This window comes from Maniola hyperantus, chromosome 20 (genome assembly GCF_902806685.2).
Source record: "Maniola hyperantus chromosome 20, iAphHyp1.2, whole genome shotgun sequence".
Lineage (NCBI taxonomy): Eukaryota > Metazoa > Arthropoda > Insecta > Lepidoptera > Nymphalidae > Maniola > Maniola hyperantus.
Genome location: NC_048555.1, coordinates 4,582,576 through 4,605,424, shown reverse-complemented (window position 1 = coordinate 4,605,424; position 22,849 = coordinate 4,582,576). Strand labels below are relative to the sequence as shown.

Genomic DNA, 22,849 nt, shown 5'->3' with positions numbered 1-22,849 from the left:
GTCCGGTCAAAATATATAATTATATAATAGTGTGAAATAAGCTTCACACAAAAATCGACGTGAATATTTTGTACTTTCTGCACTAATTTAAAATCATGTAAAAGCGGATAAAAAAATCTTATAAAAAAAGAGTTTGCCCTTTTCCTAATTTAATCTTCACGGCTAAATTGCTCAAACAATCTTGGAAAAAAGTCCTTTTATCACGGTCATATGTCAGAAATTCAGATGCGAACGACATCATGAGAAACTGCTGGTACCCATCTACATTATAAAACGTAACATGATAAGGTATTTGTTAAATTATAGCACTCTCGCAGTAACAGACTATATGAGCACTGAGTACATAATATACCAGGCAAACTTAGGTAGCTATTATAAACATTCTACATCACTTTTCCTCTGATTACTATCTAAGTATGAAAGAGAAAGAGTGCATAATTGCAGGAAGTGGATGACAGATTAAACGTCGTATCGTGATGATAAGCAACTTACTGGTTTTACTGCTCAATTTGACGAGCGTTTTATATGTATACTATCATACACAAGTAGCGTTTACTAGCATTTAAGGCAATTAAGTTTAACAGTAGGTAGGTAAGTATTGATCGAATGTACGAGATAAGTAATTCGTAGAAAATACAACGGTAACTAAAGTAGGTAATAGAAATTAGAAAACGGACGTCGGTAATGTGTCAGAGACTCCTTGAAGTTGTTATGGACAAGAAACTGTATGAAATGGTATGTCTGGTTGGTCAAGACTTAAGAGCATAGGTCATCATCATCATCATCAACCGATAGACGTCCACGTGCTGGACAGTTAGGCCTCTTGTAGGGACTTCCACACGCCACGGACTTGCGCCGTCTGAACTGCGACTCGTCTGATGTCGTCCGTCTACCTTATGGCCCCCCCATTCTTCCAACGCTGCGCCTTCCGGTGCGAGGTCGCCATTCCAGCACCTTGAGCATAGGTAACGCTGGACAATGTACAAAAACTTGCAAGCCGATTAGCCGATTGGCACAGGACAGGCATGACTGCCTCTTGTCGAAGGTCAAGATCATCTTTGGATCACTGGGTTTTGTTACAAGGTCCTTAGGCAAAAGCTGTCTACTCTTCACATCTTTACCTCGGTAATTTACATCATCATCATCGGCGCTACTCTTTTAAAGGCCCTCGCACTCGTTCTCCAACTTATACCAATCCGTTTTGCATATTGGTTAACCCCATTCGACCAACGAAGTTTTGGCCGGCCGATACTTCTACATCCGTACGCTCTACGTGGATGCGACATCAGCCCAATGCACCATCACCAGACTACACCATTAAATTGATCTCAAAGAAGATTTTTACGAATATCGAGTTATTTTTAGGGTTCCGTACCTCAAAAGGAAAAACGGAACCCTTATAGGATCACTTTGTTGTCTGTCTGTCAAGAAACCTACAGGGTACTTCCCGTTGACCTAGAATCATTAAATTTGGCAGGTAGGTAGATCTTATAGCTGACATTCGGGGAAAAATCTGAAAACCGTGAATTTGTGGTTACATTAAAATTAAATTGTGGTCATGAACTAATAATTATTATTTTCAATTTTCTAAGTAAGATAACTATATCAAGTGGGGTATCATATGAAAGGTCTTCACCTGTGCATTCTAAAACAGATTTTTATTTATTTTTATGTATTATAGTTTTTGAATTATCTTACATAATGTCGAAAAAATACGACTGTAGTACGGAACCCTCATTGCGCGAGCCTGACTCGCACTTGACCGGTTATATTTCTGAAAAGCTATTATATGTATATAAGTAAGAGTTACAACTTGACAAGTGTTATATAATAAAAACCGAGGAAAGTCGAAGTGCTAACGGAGCTAAATATTTATTTGAAACTATGTAGCTTATGCTCGCGCCTGCGTCCGTGTGGACTACACAAATTTCAAGCCCCTATTTCACCCCCTTAGGGGAATTTTCAAAAATCCTTTCTTAGCGGATGCCTAACTCATAAAAGCTATCTGCATGCCAAATTTCAGCCTGATCCGTCGAGTAGTTTGAGCTGTGCGTTGATAGATCAGTCAGTCAGTCAGTCAGTACCACCTTTTCCTTTTATATATTTAGATTATAAAATGTAATTGGCCTGTCTCTTGGCTTTGTTAATCAATACGCCCTTCGTGCCTATCACGAGTCCTTTCAACCCTCGCTATCATCGATTTTATATATTCAAGCATAAATATGCACGATTTCATCATAATGATGTAGCTATGTCGTCAACAACATCAATTCTTTTATAGTCAAATAATCTGTCCAAGACATACCTAAGAAATAATTACAGTCCAAAAAAATTGGAACCCGCAATCTTTTTTATTTATTTAGTCCACAAAACTGACTACAATAATTATTGTATGGATAGCAAAATAGTAGATAGATATACAAAAATACTGATTGCCAATTGAGTCTACTGGATGTGGACGTGGCATGCACGATAAGTTAATAATTTCATCAGATTACGTAGAAAAACGCAGCCTCTGCCTCCTATTCGTGAGGTCCAAAAGTTTCTCTGCGTATTGTCCCCAACACAGGGTGGAACGTTTGTTTGGATCATGGTGGCCTTGGGAGATAACAGGTAATACAGGTTTAAAAAATCTTACATCAAAGTATAGCCTAATTTTTATTTTTTTTCTTCAGACTATGTAGTTTAGAAATCACGTCATACATTGCCAGACACTGTCGTGGGAACCCCTGCCACACACCCTTAAACGTTAATAATTTATTAAACTTTAAAAGTGTCTGGCAGGGGGTTGCCACCATACTAAGTGTCTGGCAATGCTTGTGATTTCTAATAGGTACTATTCTGAAGAAAATATACTTCGATGTAAGATTTTTTACACCTTATTATTAACTGTTATCTCCCAAAGCCATCATGATCATCATCGTTCCTCCCAGTGTTGGGGAAAATACACAGAGAAACTTTCAGCTTTTATAAAATAAGGAAGGTCTGGCACGCGCTGGCTCTTAGGCCATAGTTATCTCCTTAAGGTTTCCATTATTTATTTTTAAGAAACTTCTCAAAAAGCATAATAATGGAAACCTTAAGAAATAAAACTCGATGATTTAACAGAATATTCCGTATCCCCATGCGGTTAAGAATCTATAGGGACAATAACTACCAATACGTGGCACAGCGGACGCAGAGCGCATTCTGATAAGGCAACAACGGTAATAGAAAACGATGACAAATGCTAACAAATTGTTGTTTTTGTTCCGCAGTGTAACTAGTTACAATACTTTACTTGGTAATTTATTAGTCTAATAGCCCACGATTTTATTAGCGTGGATTTAGGTTTTTAACACCCATGGAAACTCTTTGATTTTCCGGGATAAAAAGTATGCAAAAAAATAACGATAATCCCTTGCTCCAGCCGCAACTTCTACAAATAAACACACTTTCACATTCATAATATGCGTAATTTGTGATAGTGATTATTTTTTTAACTTGCTGAGCCGAATTGATGGTATTTCTAAAAACACTAAAAATTGAAAAATAATTTAATTTATTACCGAATATATTATGTATACAAGAGTTAATACAGTTCCATAATAATACTTTTTGGTGCCGGTGCCAATTAGCTTTACTGCGCGAATCGTCTATACTTCATATTTTTATGAGACTCCACAATGGCACCTCATTGGCACCGACCCCAAAAAATATTATTATGGAACTATATTAACTCTTGTATACATAATATATTCGGTAATAAATTAAATTATTTTTCAATGTTTAGTGTTTGTGTATCGAAGTCGGTTTTTATTTTTTTTGTAAAAAAAATTTATTTCACAATTTTTAGTGGCCCCATGGAATTATGCTATGACTGGTTAAAAATCTACTGTTTATTACTAAGCTATTACACTGATCGCGAGCAATTTACTCTTATCCGTTGAGGAGTTCCAGTATCTATCTTCGAAGATGTTCATCAGATCTTCACCAAATTTAAATGGGACCAACTTTGAATTATACCCTTTCAAACAAAAAAGAATTTTCAAAATCGGTCCAGGCGTCTTCGAGTAATCGGGGAACATACATAAAAATAAAAAAAAAATAAAAAAAAAAAAAAATAAAAAAAAAAGATTCCGACGAATTGAGAACCTCCTCCTTTTTTTGAAGTCGGTTAATAAAAATCATGTCTTTCTTATCTTTTCTTAGAACCATAAAATTTTACTGACAGACCAATAATGTGTGTTCACAACAACTACAATCGTAAACACACAAGTTCAGAAAGTTGGTATCGATTATGATAATGGAGTCGAGAACTTATAGGATAAAAGATGACTCTACTTTGGTCTTGTCAACATTAAGATAAAGTTTCATCAGAAGTGCGATAAACAAGCTAATGCTGTTTTTCTAGTTGAATAGGTTAAATCTAATCCTAAGTCTTCAATAAATTGGCTTAGCTACTAGATTACAGTTTGGTTCGTATTGTCTATCGTTCAATAACACGTTTAAATCGGGAATTACGAGTATTTCTGGCCCGAGGAAGGCCACCGGCGCAAAAATCAGCCAGATTGGTAGGTATTAAAAGCCTTAATAACAGCGATAAAATTGCGTAAATGATTAATGTAGGCCCGTACCGAATTGCACTCCACTTTTTTAAGAAAAAAAACAACAATAGTACTTTAAGGCTGAAACAAAAATTACGCGTGGCTCATGATGTAGGTATGATATGAGGACTACCAGTGGAGCATCAGGGTTAAAGAATTGGATCCGGGGGTTTGACACTGAGTTTAGTTGGGATGATAACACAAAAACAGAATCAGTATCAATTTACGTCAAGATAAAAAACATGTCAAACCAAATAAAAACCGTCGTCTTATTCAAGGTCCATATTATTACATAATATTAGGATATTGTTGAAATTCGTATTATGGCAAGTCTAAATAATCTTTCAGAACAATATCGTAGAAGCGAATACTTAGCTCCACAATTGGATTTACTCCCTCACTCACAGACGACATAGCAGCGTAACTAGTTCTAAGTCGATACCAAGTCGTTACTAAGTCGATTTTGTGTATCCACTCCTTAAGGAGTTGGAACCCGGAGTTCACAGAATGTTGTTTACCTTTCACAAGAACTAAATTCGTATGCGAAGTTTTATTTAAGAATCTCATCTAACGAATCAAAGAATCAATTCAGTGATAGAAATTGAATAATCTGTTACAAGAATTATGAATTAAACATGCAACAGGTTATAAAACCTTTAGTTAAGCAGACGCGTCACTTTGGCATTGCCTCAATTTAGTATCAAGTACACTGCACTAGCCTGGTCGACCTAGGCTCAGTGCCAGAAGTCTGTCCATTGTGAAGCTATCGTATTACTAGGAGAGATGTAAACCGATACTTATTGTGTAAATGGTGTTGTTAATATAACTCAGTAAGACTGAGGCTACACAATGCGTTTCCGATGCGTTGCGGCACCGCACCGCTGTGGATTTGAGTATTGGTTGCTACACGCGCACTGCGTTGCCGCTGCGACAAAAGGTCGCATTGCAACGCACCACCCCTCCCTGGTCTCTCTGGTCCCAAGTCCGTTGTGCGTCCGGTGCGGCACTGCACGACCTAGCATTCAACGCATTGTGCGGCATGGTACAGTGATTTCTATGTAGGATGAACGGCACCGCTCAGGCACCGCGCCGCTAATGCAACGCATCGTGAGCTTCGCTTTAAGTGCAAAACAACATTTTGTGAGTCACTAACTACTTGGTCATGAATTCCTAAAGTTCTAATCTAAACATATCTCATTTACAAACATATTTAATTTAACCTCGTGTTCTTTTTCCGTGAAAGGGGTGTGGATGCGTCTAAATTGACAGGCCTATAATTATTAGTGTGCTATAATAGTGTGTTATAATTATTATTATTTTTCCACGGGGAATCTACGGAAAGGTTTTCGACCAGTAAAATATATCCAAGTAAGTCGGAGTGTCTACTAGCATTAACCTGGACCAATTTCAAACCCTGAAAGTAGAGCTATGAGAATAGTCGAGGCGACAGCATGTATTTAATCTGTGATTAACACTATACCATATTCTCACCGACTGGACTGCCCGCTACCCCGCTAGAGCTATTTCATGCCGGACTTCCGACATCTATCCTACTGCGTGATAGGTTTACCTACCGATTTTATTGACTTGTATTCTTTGATTAACACTATTAATAACTTAATAGGAATGTTTACATGTCACAAAACTTGCAGAAATCAGCTCTTTCATCAATAATTCATTTGCACTGTGTCTTTGCAAGACTGTTTCTGCAAGTTTTAGTATACAAGACTTACCAAGCTGACCTCTGTTTTATTGCTAGTGGACACTTCGCTTGAAAGTAGTGCTATCCAATGTGATAGAATACGAGGCGATAAAATCGGTAAACCTATCACGCGGTAGTATAGGTGCCGGACGTCCGGCATGAATGTTACTCTAGCGGACAGCCCACTGAGTAGGGATTGTTTATCTATGGGACAGCCAGTCAGAAAGAACTGTCGCCACAAATTAAATAATAGTTATGCTATCGCCTCGACCCTTCTCATCAGTCTATATTATCAAAGTTAGAAATCGGTCCAGTAATTTTATGGGTTCCGTACCCGAAGGATCCATCCGTCTGTCTGTCAGCGGACTAATGTCATGACCCGTAATAGGTAAAGATCTAAAGTTTTCGCGTGTGTATTTCTATTGCCGCTATGATAACAAATAAAAAATACAAAATGGCTGCCATTCAAATAAAATAAAAAAAGTTACCCATGATGGAACGGAACCTTCGTGTACGATTCCGACTCGCACTTTTTCATAGAAAGATGTAAAGGAAAGATGAAATTGAATGCAGGCGGCTTTTTGATTATGCAATATGCTAAGTTACCTGCAACTTTACATGGTCGGCGCTGCCTTATCGCCGCTATAAATTAGCATAATCCGATTTGTTCTACTCGAATAAATCCATACCCAATGTGTGATTTTTGAATCAAATGTGTGCTTAGATTGAACATTAGATGATCAATCTTGCATCATCCAAACAATATTATAATTGCGAAAGTTTGGATGTTGGGATATATGTTATCCTATGAGCAACATCCTACGTCTGGTGGGAGGCTTCGGCCGTGGCTGGTTACCACCCTACCAGCAAAGCCGTGCCGTCAAGCGATTTACCGTTGCGGTACGATGCCGTGTAGAAACCAAAAGGGTATGGGTGTAACAAAAACTGCCATACCTCTTCCAGGTTAGCCCGCTTCCATCTTAGATTGCATCATCACTTACCACCAGATGAGATTGCGGTCAAAGGCTAACTTGTATCTGAATAAATAAAAAACAATGACTCAATCGAATTGGCTGAAATAAGAATGGAGATAGTTTATACTGAATTAACATAATATATAGAGGCTACTTTTTATCTCGCACAATTCAAAATTTCTCGTAAGAACAATAAAATGATAACCGAATTCTACGTCGATGAACTATAGCTACATCAACTTAATAAACAATATCTAAATAAACATTATTAATTCCCCTCTCACTTCACTATCAGCATTCAGAAATCAAGATTTTAACAAGAGGCATTTATTCTATTGATATAAAATGATAAATAACTAACGTGGAACTTGATGAGAAACTATAAAACTATATCTAATAACAACAAACATTCCCATGTTTAGTATCAACTATCTAGTAAAACATATATCAGAAACTCGTACTTTAGTAGTACTTGTATAGATTTGCAACGGGCAATGACAGTCTAAAGTAATTCCGTAAGATTTTACATAAGTATTTAAAAGTAAACGTTCACGCCGTTCAAGATATCTAAGGCCTAGGTAATTTTTAAACATAAATCAAGACCAAATGTCCTAAGGTTTTTCCACTAAATAAGGAAAATATCTAAAATAAACAGTACCTACGGCCACAGAATATAACCTAGAAAAACCTAGATCAAATACATTTTTTACGATAGGATAGGGAAGTCAATAAAGGAAGTTCTTATCAGATAATAATATTATAAAGGCTAAAGAAAAGTTACCTTGTACAGTCAAGTTACTTTGAGAAAACTGCGAATTGTAAGACAATAAATAATCATACTATTATAATAATACTAGCTGATGCCCGCGACTTCGTCCGCGTGGCAATAGGTATTTAAAAATCCCATGGGAACTCTTCGATTTTCCGGGATAAAAAGTAGCCTATGTTACTCTCCAGGTTTTTATCTATACCCATGCAAAAAAAATCACGTCCGTTGCACCGTTGCGACGTGATTGAAGGACAAACCAACAAACAAACACACTTTCGTATTTATAATAAGGGTACTGATTGGAAGTTCTTCAAAAGGCAAATTCACATATGTATTAAGAACTGAAGCATAACCATTTTGTCAGCCTTGGTGGCTGCTGATAAGAGAGCTACGACCTGTCTTTTGACAAGGGCACGAAAGTACCTATTAGAAAAAAGTTACAACTACACTATATCTTGGAAAGGGCATTTGATATTATTCGAAACCAAAATTACCCAGCGATTTTAAAATCGCAGATTCGGGAGAAGGTGACTGACTGACTGATTGATCTATCAACGTACAGCTCAAACTACTGGACGGATGGGGCTACGATTTGGCATGCAGTTAGTTTTTAAGACGTACGCATCGGCTAAGAAAGTATTTTTGAAAATTCAACCCCTAAGCGGGTGAAATAGGGTATTGAAATTTGACTGGACTGGACTATACGTCCAGGAGGACGAAGTCGCGAGCATAAACTAGTTATGAATATTTAACCAAAAATCTAAATTAATTAATTAATAAAGACCTTAAAAAGAGCAACTAAAACTTTATTATTTTTTGTTTCTACAAGATTTATCTATGTCATAGCAAATCTGTTACCTTGAGTAATAAAATAATTTTGTACGAAGAAATGAAACCTTTATATTAAGATAGTTCAAGAGAAAAGGTACATAAAAGAGAGCACACGGTGCAGCGCATGGTTTTTAGGTCACGCGTCGTCGTAAACCGGCTGTGCACGTATTATCGGATGCCTCCGTAAGACCCATTCCAGCATATTTTATTTACCGTGACTGCATTGGATTATTATTTACTAGCTGATGCCCGCGACTTCGTACGCGTGGATTTAGGTTTTTAAAAATCCTGTGGGAACTGTTCAATTTTCTGGGATAAAAAGTAGCCTATGTCCTTGACCTTGAAATAAATAAGATTGCCTTGACTTCCAAACTAGGAGTTTGGAAGTCAAGGCAATCTTATTTATTGGAATTTGAAATAGAATAAACATTTTCTTCTTAGATAAACTATTTATCATTGGTTTAGTTGGTTTTAAAGAATATAATCCATTTAAATCTTAATCATCTTTTATCTTCTATATATATAACAGGAAAAACTGGCTGACTGACTGATCTATCAACGTACAGCTCAAACTACTGAACGGATCGGTCTGATATTTGGCATATAGATAACTATTACGACGCTAAGAAAGGATTTTTGAAAATGCAACCCCTAAGGGGGTTAAATAGGGGTTTGCATTTTGTGTAGTCCACGCGGATGAAGTCGCGGTAATAAGCTATTTTATTATATAAACTCTCCTTACCCGTCCTATTTAACTAAACTTAAGAGAGACTGTATTAGGAATTAGGATGGAAGTCCGATGCTACTCGAACGAGCGGGATACAAGCCTACGGCTATCCAGACATATTTAATCCACCCTCTAATCCTGTGTGATATTGTTTTATCAAGACGAAAACTTATAGTATGAATCAATCCTAAGAGTAATTTCTAAGTAGAAACACTGATTCAGTGTAAACAGTTAAAGATCCTCTCAATATTATATCACACCTAATTTAAATGTGTCTCATCAAGAAGCCAGAGTAGTGTTTAGCCGCAAATTGAAAATGATGTAATACCTACCATAATGAAACAGACGGTTTACTTCGATGCATCACGAAAATTCCTAAACCCTGAAGATACCAAATAATCAACGCATTTCGTGAGTAATTGTGAACTGTTTAACGCAATTTTGTATCGGTTTGATTGAGTTATTTTGCCCCTGAATACAAGAGTTTTATAATGTACTAGATGAAGATGATTCCCCGACTTTTCAATTTGCCGGTATAAAAAGTTACTCTCCATGCCTTTAATTATGCAAAAACTCATATCAATCCGTTGCTCCGTTGCGGGCGTAATTGAAGGACAAGCCAACAAATTTCGCATTTATAACATGTAATGGGTAGTGATATAAAGCCGAGTTAGTCAAGAGTACTAACTGTTTATCAGCGAGATTGCGTATTCTTAATATTCATAGATAAAATCTTTTTTTTCTGCAGCAAGATAAATATGTCATTTAACTATTTTGCGAGGAATATTATTAAACCTGGCTGAGATCTGGATCTCAATGAAAAGAGGAGCACTATAAGACTTTCTTGAATCTTTTGTGACTTATGTGATCTAGTATGATAAGAGATAATGGTAAAAACACGTCGCTGCAAGCCTGAAAAGCATGAGCAAACATTTTGTGCAAGGATGCTTGAGGGCCTGCACCGTGGGCATGTAATGCAGCTGACTGCTGAAGCAAGCACGTGTCTTCCATAGCTCAAGCGAAAGTTTAAAACCTTGGGTAAATTGCGGTGAATTTGTGCAAACTTGCAATAAATTATTCTCATGTAGGTTTGACAAACTGCAGAGTATGGAACCACCTTTGGATGACCGCCTTGAAGCTTATCTCACACTACGGAATACCCCGTAGATATAAATTGTATTATAGTCCGGTCGAAATAGACATTTAAGGTTACAATAATTTGCATAGGGCTAAAAATTGGTACGAATGTTGGGAACATCAATATAAATGGATGGAGACTTTTCACAATTCATTTATATATTGGTGTTCACAATATTCGTACCAATTTTTAGCTCTATACGAATGATTGTAACCTTGAATATCTATTTTGACCGGACTATAATATAATTTATACCCCGTTATGAAATGAGCTTTACCTAAAATTCACTGTCAAGTATGTAGGTACTCACAACAATTCAAATTCGGGCAGAAATCTTTTTTGGACCAATCCAAATTTCATGAGTAGGTATAGTGGCGTGTTTTGAGCACTTGGTTTTAGATTCACACCACTACATTTTTAGGTCGCTCACCAGTTTATGCTTTCTTGGAAGCAAAGCAAAAGATTTATTGCTATCGTACAATTACAAGATTAAAATCCGTAAGAACATTGAAATATTTAAAAGAGCTATTAAGATAAGCTAGACTGTTAAAAATATCATTTACGACCACTTTGTTTTATTAACCCAAGTAAGTAAGTAGCTGGGCGCGCCGAGCCTTGCACGGCATCTTTCGATTTGATTCGAGTTATAACTGAATTCCCTTGGATTCTCAGATATTATGACATCTATCTAGGTAAAATGGGCAAGTGTTAAGTTATATAAATACAAAATTTCATCCAAATCATTAGGAATTCTTCCGAGAAAACAATTTTAAGAGCCTCAATAGCCCAACGGGTAAAGGAGTGGACTGAAAACCGAAAGGTCGACGGTTCAAACCCCGCCCGTTGCACTATTGTCGTACCTACTCCTAGCACAAGCTTAACGCTTAGTTGGAGAGGAAAGGGGAATATTAGGCATTAACATGGCCAATATTCTTTAAAAAAAAAAATACAGTAAAAAGAAAACTATCGGAATCGTCCCTTTAAAATTATTATTTTCTATGACCTACGACTTTCTATTTAAAAAATAGAAATTGTACCGATATATCGATATTTTTTGGAGAAAAATTTAATATCGATAGGATCAATCTTTTTGTAAATATCGATTTCGATATATATCTATATTTTTTTGCACTTCCGACATCCCTACTATGCAATCGTTGTTAGAATGGTTTTTCCGATCTGGCTTGCATGCATTTTGCTCCATTACATCACATTTACAAATGACTAATTACTTTCTAAGTTAGGATTAGTTACGGGGCAACCGTGTCAACACCAATTCATCTTCAATCGACGTAACCTACGATTCGGTACATACATGCAGCCATTAAAATTTCTCACAAACTCGTCCATTTTTTTCGGTACAAAAAACTTAAGACAGTCAGTCACAAGTACGAGTACCTTAGCTGACACATAAGAGAAGCGGAGAAAATTGAGTGGTTATATGGTTTGGAATTGGTTTGGTTTGGGTTCCTCTCAGAAGACTATATCTTTCTGAGAAGAGACCTGTCTTCAGTAGTGAGCCGGCGATGGATTCATCATGATGATGATTGTATAATAGATTTATTATCATAGATGTCAACAAACCCTTGGCAACACTGTATTCATATTGCCTGTTATGGTTACCTTATTCTAATTTTTTTACCACAAGATGGTGTACACTACATCGACCTTTAAAAAGAGATAGCGGTTTTGTAGAGCGTTCTCTGTCGTTGAGGCCGACAAAACATCACAGGTATGAGTGACAGAGACAACGCTCTACAAAGCCGAAATCTCATTCGACAGGTCGATGTACAATATTTCATGCCGGCTACTGAGAATTATTACATTGATACTATTGTAACTTTTTATGATTTGAAAAGAGCAACTGCCGAGTTTCTTGCCGGTTTTGCGCAGTAGAAGCTTTCCGAACCGGTGGTAGAGTCACAAACAAAGCATTTAAGAGAAACTAGCTTTTGTCCTTCATGAAATTTAAAACTTTGATTTAAATAATTTTAACCAAAAAAAAAACAGAAATCTCAATTCATATATTTATTTTTACCAAACATTTTAACATTACCATGCTGGTAATACCTGAATTTTATCAAAATCTAGATAATATAATATTATGAAACGAATTAGAAAAATATGGGTAATTTTATCAACAAGAAAAAATATATGAATTCAGCAATAATATTACAAATTAACTACATGAAACATGTTTAAAACTACACGAGTTTAAAGACACTATGAAATTCTAATTACATAGATATCAGATATGGAACAGTGCAACTGAATGAGAAACTCACCTGGCGTTGACATTTTCGGAAAAACTTGAATTTCATCGTAATTTTTTTTAAATTTAAACAGCAGGCACAATTTTACACGGCCACCATAACACAGAACAAGTTCGCGAGGCAAGGTCACAGATAAAAGCGCGAAAATAGAAGCGAGCAAAGAAGATAAAATGTTTGAAAGTAAATAAATAAACAGAGCAACGTGCGTCCGCCGGCCGCCGCGGCCCACCAGTAGTGGCGTTCGCGGTTGGGGAGAAAATTACAAGCGCGCACAAAACACGCCATGTGTCATGGCTTTTCTATAGTATTGGTACTAATAGAGCGAACACTGAAATAATTTCGACTTTTTTATTTGTACTAGCATATTTTTAGGGAAAAGTTTCGCTAAAATTACAAATGAAGTCACATTTAAAAGCTTGAAATTATGATTATCAAACGGAGCAATATAATTATATCTTCTAGATTTTTTATAATTATATTATGTACTAACTACTTACCTAGAAAATTTTAGGTAATAATATTTTTCTGAATTTAAAATGTTACAATAAAACCTAAAGCTAGTAGCCTTATCTAATTACTGTACAAATCATGTCCGCGTGGAATGGTGCCAAGAATACTAGCTGATTTCCGCGCTGGACAGCCAGGCGGGTATTTTGTACAAAAAATGAGCTAGCCCTTCTGTCACCAGATGAAGCAATTAACCGAGCTAAACTGTCACGTAAAAATTTTTTAGGACTAAGGACTCCATGGCCCCAGGGCACGGAAGTCACGGCAAACGAACCCAAAATGACTCAATAAGAGAGCATACTTGCGGCGCTTACCGGTATCAGCCATTTCTGCTGCTGTTTTTGGTATTGATGATGTCTCCCTGATAATATGACACGGAATCAATGCGTAAACGCATATTATTACGAAGAAAAAAAATTACTATTTGCTGTATAGCAGATGTTCAAATTCATATTGTTTATTTTACAAAATATGGTACAATATACACTTTTTAAAAGTCATATCTGGTAGGTGTTTCGGATGCTTCATTTGTATAATTTTAACCGGTAACAAAGAGTTATACTTTTTAAAAAAACACCAGGCATTACTAGGTAATATAATCTTCAAATGTTAATTATTGCCACCAAACTATTCAATTGATGACCTATACAGGATGTAACCAGAACGCTAGCAAAAACTAAGCGTTATTGTTATACTACCTAAACACCATCCAATACCAATAACCATTTGCCTCATTTTATAGTTTTAGTGATATAGTACTTTTCAAACCCGCAATGTATAGCGTGCAAAACTCGGGTCAATGCCTCGCTTACGACGCAGCATTGACTCCGAGTGGCCTACTCCTGAAAAATCTGAAAACCGTTAATTTGTGGTTACATCACAAAAAAAATGTGTTCCTGAACAAATAATTAATATTTTTAACTTTTTAAGTAAGATTACTAGGTATACCAAGTGGGGTATCATATTATGAAATGGATTTACTTGCACATTCTAAAACAGATTTTTATATATAATAAAAAAAATTGATTTATCGTGCAAAATTTTATACAAGTAAGCCCTTGACTGCAATCTCACGTGGTGGTAAGTGATGATGCGGTCTAAGATGGTAGCGGGCGGGCTAACCTGAAAGGGGTATGGCATTATTTTTTATTTTTTTTTATCAAACCCGTACTCCTTTGGTTTTTACACGGTATTGCACTGGAACGTAATCGCTTGGCGGTACGGCTTTGCCGGTAGAGTGGTAACTAGCCACGGCCGTAGCCTCCCACTAGACCAGACCAGAGGAAATTTGGAAATTAAGTACATAATTCCAAATCTCCCTTGCCCGAACCCGGGACCTCCTACTGAAAAGACCACAGCGCTCAACACTGCGCCAGGAAGGTCGTCAAACAAGAGCAAATAAGAAGAAGCAATAACAGTCAGAGCGTGTAGACTCTAGGCACTCTCTAGGTCATTCTACAGAATAAAACTTAAAATATCTGCGTTTATAATAGCTACAGACTACAGAACAGGTATTATCTTATTGCCATTTATCAGTGCCGGTAACTTAATATAAAAAAGCTTATTAAAAACCGGATTTTTTTATAAAAACGCCATAACGAACTTGCTAGCGGTAAGAAAGACTTTAGATCGTGTAGATCTAATGATCTTTAGGACATAATAATATCATCATCATCATCACCAACCGATAGACGTCAACTGCTGGACATAAGTCTCTTGTAGGGACTTCCATACGCCACGGTCTTGCGCCGCCTGAATCCAGCGGTTCCCTGCGACTCGTCTGAAGTCGTCCGCCCACCTAGTGGGGGGTCTTCCAACACTGCGTCTTCCGGTGCGAGGTCGCCATTCCAGCACCATGAGACCCCAACGTCTATCGGTTTTACAAACTATGTGCCCTGCCCATTGCCACTTCAGCTTCGCAACCCGTTGAGCTATGTCGGTTACTCTAGTTCTCCGACGTATCTCCTCATTTCTGATTTGATCACGCAGAAAAACAATAAACCAAGCATAGCTCTCTCCATCGCCCGCGGTTTTCGAATTTTTCCCCTTACGTGTGCTATAAGACCTAGGCTACCTACCAGCCAAATCTCATGATTCTAGGTCAACGGGAAGTAGGTTTCTTGACAGACACGACAGTTTACGGAACCCTAAAAATTATTTAGACAGCTATAAATTACCTTTGATCCAACAAAAATATGAGTCAGATGACGTCAAATACGTAATACTTTATTTCGTTTACTTACAATAGTAACAAATCTACCCAGTCATACGCTAAATGGCTATTAATTTAAATGTTAGCGTTATTGCTCTTAACAATTATAAAGGCTATCGCACAAATGGTCTCTAATTGTAAGTAATTTTCTATACTAGTTTGGTTTGGTTCTATCATCCAAAGTAATGTTGTACCTAATAGTTGTATGTCATCACCATCATTTCAATTTATTCATCTGTCAAGAACTTGTGCTGCCTCCCGATTGTGTAAGAAAAACGTATTCATCGTTATCGTAATCGGTAGCAAATTCTGCTCCTTTATTGGCTGTGAAAAAATGCAAACAACGAATCAACCAATCAAAGGGGCAGAATTTGAATTTGATGTCGATTACGATAACTATGAATACGTTTTTCTAACACAATCGGGGGGCAGCACATGTTCTTGACAGATTAATAAGTTGAAATGATGATTTTTGGTGTTTTCTTGCACAATTGGGGGGCTGTTCTAAATACCTCACTGTACCATAGAATAGGTAAAAATTAACCCTACAATACGACACAACAAAGTCTTTTTTATTATGCCTGTAAATCAAATGGTATAAACAAACAAGTAGTAAGAATTCTTAGGAGCAATGGCCCATAGTCTTTGTGTTAAAAAAACATATTAGAAAATCCCTAAATCAAGAAACTAATAACTTACCTCATGATCAGGTCCTGGTTTGGATGCCAATCTCACTTCTGATAATTGATTTTTGAGAGCCCTAGAACAAAAGATATCAATATATTTCAATATCAAAACATATCTTACCTATGAAAATAATACTGGGCAAAAAGCATTTGTAAAAAATCTTGATAGTAAAAAGAGAGCTTCTTGCCCCTATTACACCCCCTTAGGGGTTGGATTTTCAAAAATCCTTTCTTATCGGATGCCTACGTCATAATAGCTTTCTGCATGCCAAATTTCAGCTCGATCCGTCCAGTAGTTTGAGCTGTGCTTGATAGATGAGTCAGTCAGTCACCTTTTCCTTTTATATATTTAAGATTGTCCGGCAATTTATATTATTGTCATGTTGGAAATTGCTGGCGTGGTACAGAAAAGAGTCGATTGACGTTTTGTTTTTTTTAATAATGAAGCTATTACCGAACAAGTGGGAGGATAATAATATTCATTCATTATACTCACATGAGATAGAGAAGCTATGATAGCCTAGTGGTTAAGACGTCCGCCTCCTAATCGAAGGTCGGGGGTTCGATCCCGGGCCTCTAACTTTTCAGAGTTACATGCGTTTTGGTTTAACAGTGAAGGAAAACATCGTGAGCAAAACCTACATGCCTGAGAGTTTTCCATGCCTAATTACCTAATGTTCTTAAAGGTGTGTGAAGTCTACCAATCCGCACTTCGTAGACTATGGCTAAAATCCTTCTCACTCAGAGAGGACACTCGTGCTCTGTAGTTGCGTGTAGCGACGAGTTGATCATGATGATGCTGATTCAGATATACTTACATATAAAGCTCCTCGGCTTGCCTGGCCTGTTTCTCCCTTCGCTTCAGAAGCTCGGTACAATTCTGCACGGCCAACACCGTCGCGCCGCAAGTCGCTCGGAACGACGCGCTCGTCGCGCGAACTTCTTCTGCATACTGCTTTAGGTCCACACCTATAACAAAATTATTTACAATGCACTAGCTGATGCCCGCGAACTCATCCGCGTGGAATTAGATTTTTAAAAATCCCGTGGAAACTCTTTGATTTTCCGGGATAAAAAGTCGCCTATGTCATTCTCCAGGTCTTTATATATACACATACAAAAAATCACGTCAATCCGTTGCACCGTTGCGATGTGATTGAAGGACAAACCAACAAACAAACATACTTTCGCATTTATAAAAAGGGTACTGATAAATATTGAGAACACACTCGCCATATTTGCTCTTTGTGTCAACTGTCATGGCAAAAGTATGGTTTACCCTTAGATTAAGGACTAAAATTGTACTTTTGACAAGACAGTTGTAAGAGAGCAAATATGGCTGCGTATTTATGCACTACATCTTAATCCTCAGTTCATGACTAGCTGCCTTATAGAACCTTAGGCCCTATGCAGACGAGGGACTTGCCCGCGTAAATTTACAGTACGCGGCCGAAAGTAATGTACATCGTACTGTACGTCGTATTTAACCACGGTTTTTTGCCGTAATACTAGTTCAACATTATGTTGATATTCTCTGTGGAGATACATATATTCCGAGAGCATATTATGCGCGATTTTGAGGAACAACCTAATTCTTCGAGATAAATAAGACAAAATAGACCTGTCACAGTCTACGCCATAGTTCATATGTTCAGTTTTTGTTACCCAGACATCCAGTTTTAGATCATTGTGAAAATTAAGCAGTCTTTTAAGTTTGAATTGAAGTATTTTTAACCAACTTCCAAAAAGGAGGTGGTTCTCAATTCGGTCCGTTTCTTTTTTTCAATTCAATTTTGTTTTACGGCGCGCGGCTGCACCAAATGGAATGGTTGGTGATACCTGCGATACCTGCTGCGCTACTGCGGGAGATTGACAGCTACACATTGATAGCTATGTCACGATCGCAATCACCCCTGATTGGTTGACGCTCGATCACTATTGGCTACAATGCATTGTTGCAACAAGTATTGCACAAATTCAGCTAATCGGAACAATTGAGATTGTAATAATGATTGATGCAGTTTTTACGAAATCAACCTACTGGGAAGTTTGACTATCTTTTAATATTGAATCGAAGTATCGTAGTTTCCAATAAAGTCTTACTGTCGGCTAGTTTGACAGCGTCGATCGCGTCCACGGCGTCGTCGTGTATCAGCGGGCACGCAGCGACACACTTGTCGAAGTAGCTCTGCAACTGAGCAGCTTGCTTCGACAGCAACTCTGTGTATGTGTCCAGTTCTGCGATTTTCTCTGCCAGCCGACGCGATGTCCGACCTGATTGAGGAAGAACGAAACATGTGTACCTAAGTTTATAGTGAGTTTAATTTCTCCACTTATCGATATATGTATATATAAGAAAAAGGTGACTGACTGACTGATCTATCAACGCACAGCTCAAACTACTGGACAGATGGGGCTGAAATTTGGGTACTGATTTCTCCTACAGTATGTTTAAAAATAAGTGTCATTCAATACAGAATGTGAATGTATTGCAACAATACAACTAAAGGTGCAAACTGATCACACCAGGAGCATTCCCATTGTAATGTAACAGTTAGGTTCAAGCATAACATCAACAAGTACATCAAGCTGAGCATTACAATACACATTTTTAGGGTTCCGTACCTCAAAAGGAAAAACGGAAATCTACTCCAAGTAATTGAAAAAGTTACTTGATTTTATACCAAAATCAATGCATTTCTCTTAATTTGTCTGTACATATTTTTGTTTGTCATGTTCACCACGTTGGATTTGACATGTCATAATATGCAATACACTCAGAAACTCAGATGCTGCTGAACAACACCTCATTTATTAGTCTCAGGAGTATTTCAGAAATTAATATGAGGTAGCAGATTACAACCCAGGTATCTTTAAAAGAAGAGTGAATAGACATCTTCTACATAAACGCGTTCCATTTTAGGCCGCGTCATCACTTTCCATCAGGTGTAATTGTGGTCATGCGTTTGCCTATAATGAATGAATAATAAAAAAATATAAAAAAGATGGGCATGCATACTTGCATACCCTTGGACTGCTAAAATCACAAGCATAACTTTTCTATACTCAGATAAAAATGTAAAATAATCACCATGTGATCCTGTAGATTGTAAAGATGTGACTGAGCCATGTCTCCGCAGGCCGCCACCGTTGGAACTGCTGTCTGAGCTAGTTCCATACCCTGACTCCACCTACAATATTTAAATATGTTATTTATATAGAAATAAGAGTAAAAATAAATTAATTCAGGGATACTTTCGCCAAGAAAGGGACATAATTTTGTGCCAATTTCTATTTTGTGATAGGGCTCATCTGACAGGATCCTATTAGGTCTCCCAGTTTATAAAATATGTTTTAATTATTATTATCTTCAATTGTATAAAAAACAAAATAGAAGAATAAATGAATATTGTCTATTGGGTATAATATGAATAGAAGGCTGAAGTCTCTTAACCTGTCACAAATTTTTATGTGGAAGTATAATATTTTTATTCAATTCAAGTTTTATTTTATAGTAGTGGATACATCTATACAATCTATATAATATAAAAAGTAAAGCTGACTGACTGACTGACTGACTATCTATCAATGCACAGCTCAAACCACTGGACTGATTAGGCTGAAATTTGGCATGCAGATAGCTATTATGACACCTGCTAAAAAAGGATTTTTGGAAATTCAACCCATATGGGGATAAAATAGGGTTTTAAAATTTGTGTAGTTCACACAGACGAGTCGCAAGAATAAGCTGGTGTACTGATAAAATGGTTGAGTGGGTAGAATTTCATATTTAATCTTATCAGATATTGTAGCTGAGCTGATTGTGTGGAATGTTCAACATAATACATAATATGTGTAGTATGTACCTACATAAGATAATTCATTTATTATAAGGAAAATATACAATATTATTTGAAAATTATTTCCTTCCCTGACGCTAGTATGAAAATAGTGATATATTATACTATTTTATCTTTTTTAAATAAAAATAGCGAGCAAACAAGCAGGAGGATCACCTTGTGTTAATTATTTTTAATTTTTTTTATTACTAGATGATGCCCGCGACTTCATACGCGTGTATTTAGGTTTTTAAAAATCCCATGGGAACTCTTTGATTTTCCGGGATGAAAAGCCTATGTCCTTCCCCGGGATGCAATCTATCTCTGTACCGAATTTCGTCAAAATCGGTTGAACGGCTGGGCCGTGAAAGGCTAGCATACAGACAGACAGACACACTTTCGCATTTATAATATTAAATAGTAATAGTAAATAGTAAAATAGTAAATAGTATGGATAATGCATTAACACGTAAGATAACAATTTATATCTCGCCAAACTGTACATCAGTTTGTTGGCGAGTTTGCGCTCATAGCTGATTAACTATTATTTATAAAATAGCTTCACTGTATTCATTGATTTCTGCCGCCCATGAACATTTGCAGTACCATAAGAACTGCCAATATGTTGAGAGCCTTTAAGGCATTTGTTGACCCACTCCTTGAATAACACTAGCATTTACTAGTCCCTACCGCCGAAGGGACTAGTAAAATATCAAATTTCTAGCCATATACCTCGTACAATCCTTTGAGACACACAGGATCATAAACCACAGCACTGACCTGGTGTCAGTGCTGTGGTTATATGTTAGTGATGCTGGTGTCAATTGGGACGTAATTGAAAGGACAAACCAATAAACCAACAAACAAACACACTGTCACATACTATATGGATAAAGTAATAGAGATAGATAAAACTTACAACTTTAAATGATTCCAATACATCGATCCACTGTTGCTTCTCTTCTGGATTTGAAGCTCTCAAGTACCAAACACAATCATTCACTGATACATCAAATCTACAGTCATCAAACTCATGTGGCTGAAACAAAATGTGTAAATATATCACACTTATATTAGAGAGATACTCTAATATAGAGATAGGTGCTGTACTGGAATGATTAAGTATATGAAACTAGGACTATCCTAGGCAAAATGTGTAAGAACTCTGTATTAAGTACTTGTAGTTTCCAGGCAAACATTTAACAAATCGTAAAGTCAGTACGTCTGAAGCAATGAAATATAAGTGTCTAAAGCAATTAATTAAAAAAAACTTTAATAGAGGCGTACTTTGGACAAGGACATATTAATTTTTTTATAATGATTTTTTCTCGCAGATTAGTCAACAACAATGATAATGTATATTCACCTTGACTTTAGCTTTTTTCAAACACAACGCACCACGACATCCAAGATTACTCTCCAATTCGCTTTTGTAATAGGATAAAGTGGAATCCTTCAAAACAATAAACCTATCTTGCCAACCGTGTATGTAGTTAGTCCATTTACTCAAATAACCACGAAGCTCTGGATTACTGCCATCTTCTATATCTGAATTATCACTCAAAGTAATATTTTCATCGATCATTTTTAAAACGTAAACTCGTTTTATTTACTACAAAACAAAATAAAATTAATTGAGTTTGACAAACCTACACCTACAAAAAGCGCAAGCTGGCCACAGAATACATTTACTCGAGCTGGCTGTCTGTCACCACAACTGTCACACACAGACACAGACAGAGATTTCATCCAAGACGTAGATAGAATAATAGGTAGATTTATGTACTGTGTAACCGCGTATGAGATAGCGATAGCACGACGTAACGATGAATAACACGACAATTATTACCATTGTTTAGTAGTCAATATTTGTATCAACCGATCAACAATATTTGTAATAAACGTTTTTTATGTGAAAACAAGTAAATAACTAATGAGAAATAATTACGGCACGAATTCTCAAAGTTTGTTTTGCAACTTCTTGTACCTATGTATTCTTGAAAAAACCAGTTACACAATAAGGAACAAAAAATAGGTTAGCTGCGTCTCTGTTTATCACATTAGTAACTTCATCTGTGCTCTCTTTTTAGTGCGAATGAGAAAGCAAACGTTCCTGCATCTACCTTTATTACTCTATCTACGATCCAAGATCACAGACCAATAAAATATCAAAATATGTTTAAAGCACGAATCTTGGTTTAAAATGGTTTAAAGATTAGTCGTATTAAAAAAAAAAAAAAAGATTAGTCTCGACAACAAGAACAAAGGGGACTTTACAGACAAGTGCCAAAAGAGCCTTGTCTCACTAGATCTAGGTTTCTCAGTACTCAGTTCTTACGGTTCTCACAGATATCTAGATACGAGAAAACGTAGTGATTATATCACGATTATATACTCTTTGGATACGAGTGTGACTGACACGACCACCGTGACTGACTTGGTGACCACAGAGTACTTTTAACATTGGTGACTGATGAGTCAGCCTTTTATTTCTGGTCGGTGGTGGTCAGATCACAAAGTACATTGGAGTTGCGTTTTTGGCGGGAAACGCGAAGCGCGCTTTTTAATTGAAAATTGTTAAAAATATAGTTTTTGAGTGTAAATA

At 36.8% G+C, this 22,849-nt stretch overlaps 1 protein-coding gene across 3 annotated transcripts in view; it reads right to left on the bottom strand.

Moving 5' to 3' along the window:
- The window catches only part of cert (ceramide transfer protein), a 37,141-nt gene extending 15,228 nt beyond the window's left edge, over positions 1 to 21,913 (bottom strand). For all 3 annotated transcript variants that reach the window (XM_034979352.2, XM_069505312.1, XM_069505313.1), the window contains exons 1-6: positions 21,611 to 21,913; positions 21,164 to 21,283; positions 19,497 to 19,596; positions 18,509 to 18,679; positions 17,224 to 17,374; positions 16,419 to 16,479 (exon numbers count right to left, since the gene is read on the bottom strand). In XM_034979352.2, coding sequence (XP_034835243.1) covers positions 16,419 to 16,479; positions 17,224 to 17,374; positions 18,509 to 18,679; positions 19,497 to 19,596; positions 21,164 to 21,283; positions 21,611 to 21,829 — 822 coding nt within the window. In that variant the 5' untranslated portion in view covers positions 21,830 to 21,913. The remainder of the gene's footprint in view (positions 1 to 16,418; positions 16,480 to 17,223; positions 17,375 to 18,508; positions 18,680 to 19,496; positions 19,597 to 21,163; positions 21,284 to 21,610) is intronic.
- Positions 21,914 to 22,849: the final 936 nt, after the last annotated feature.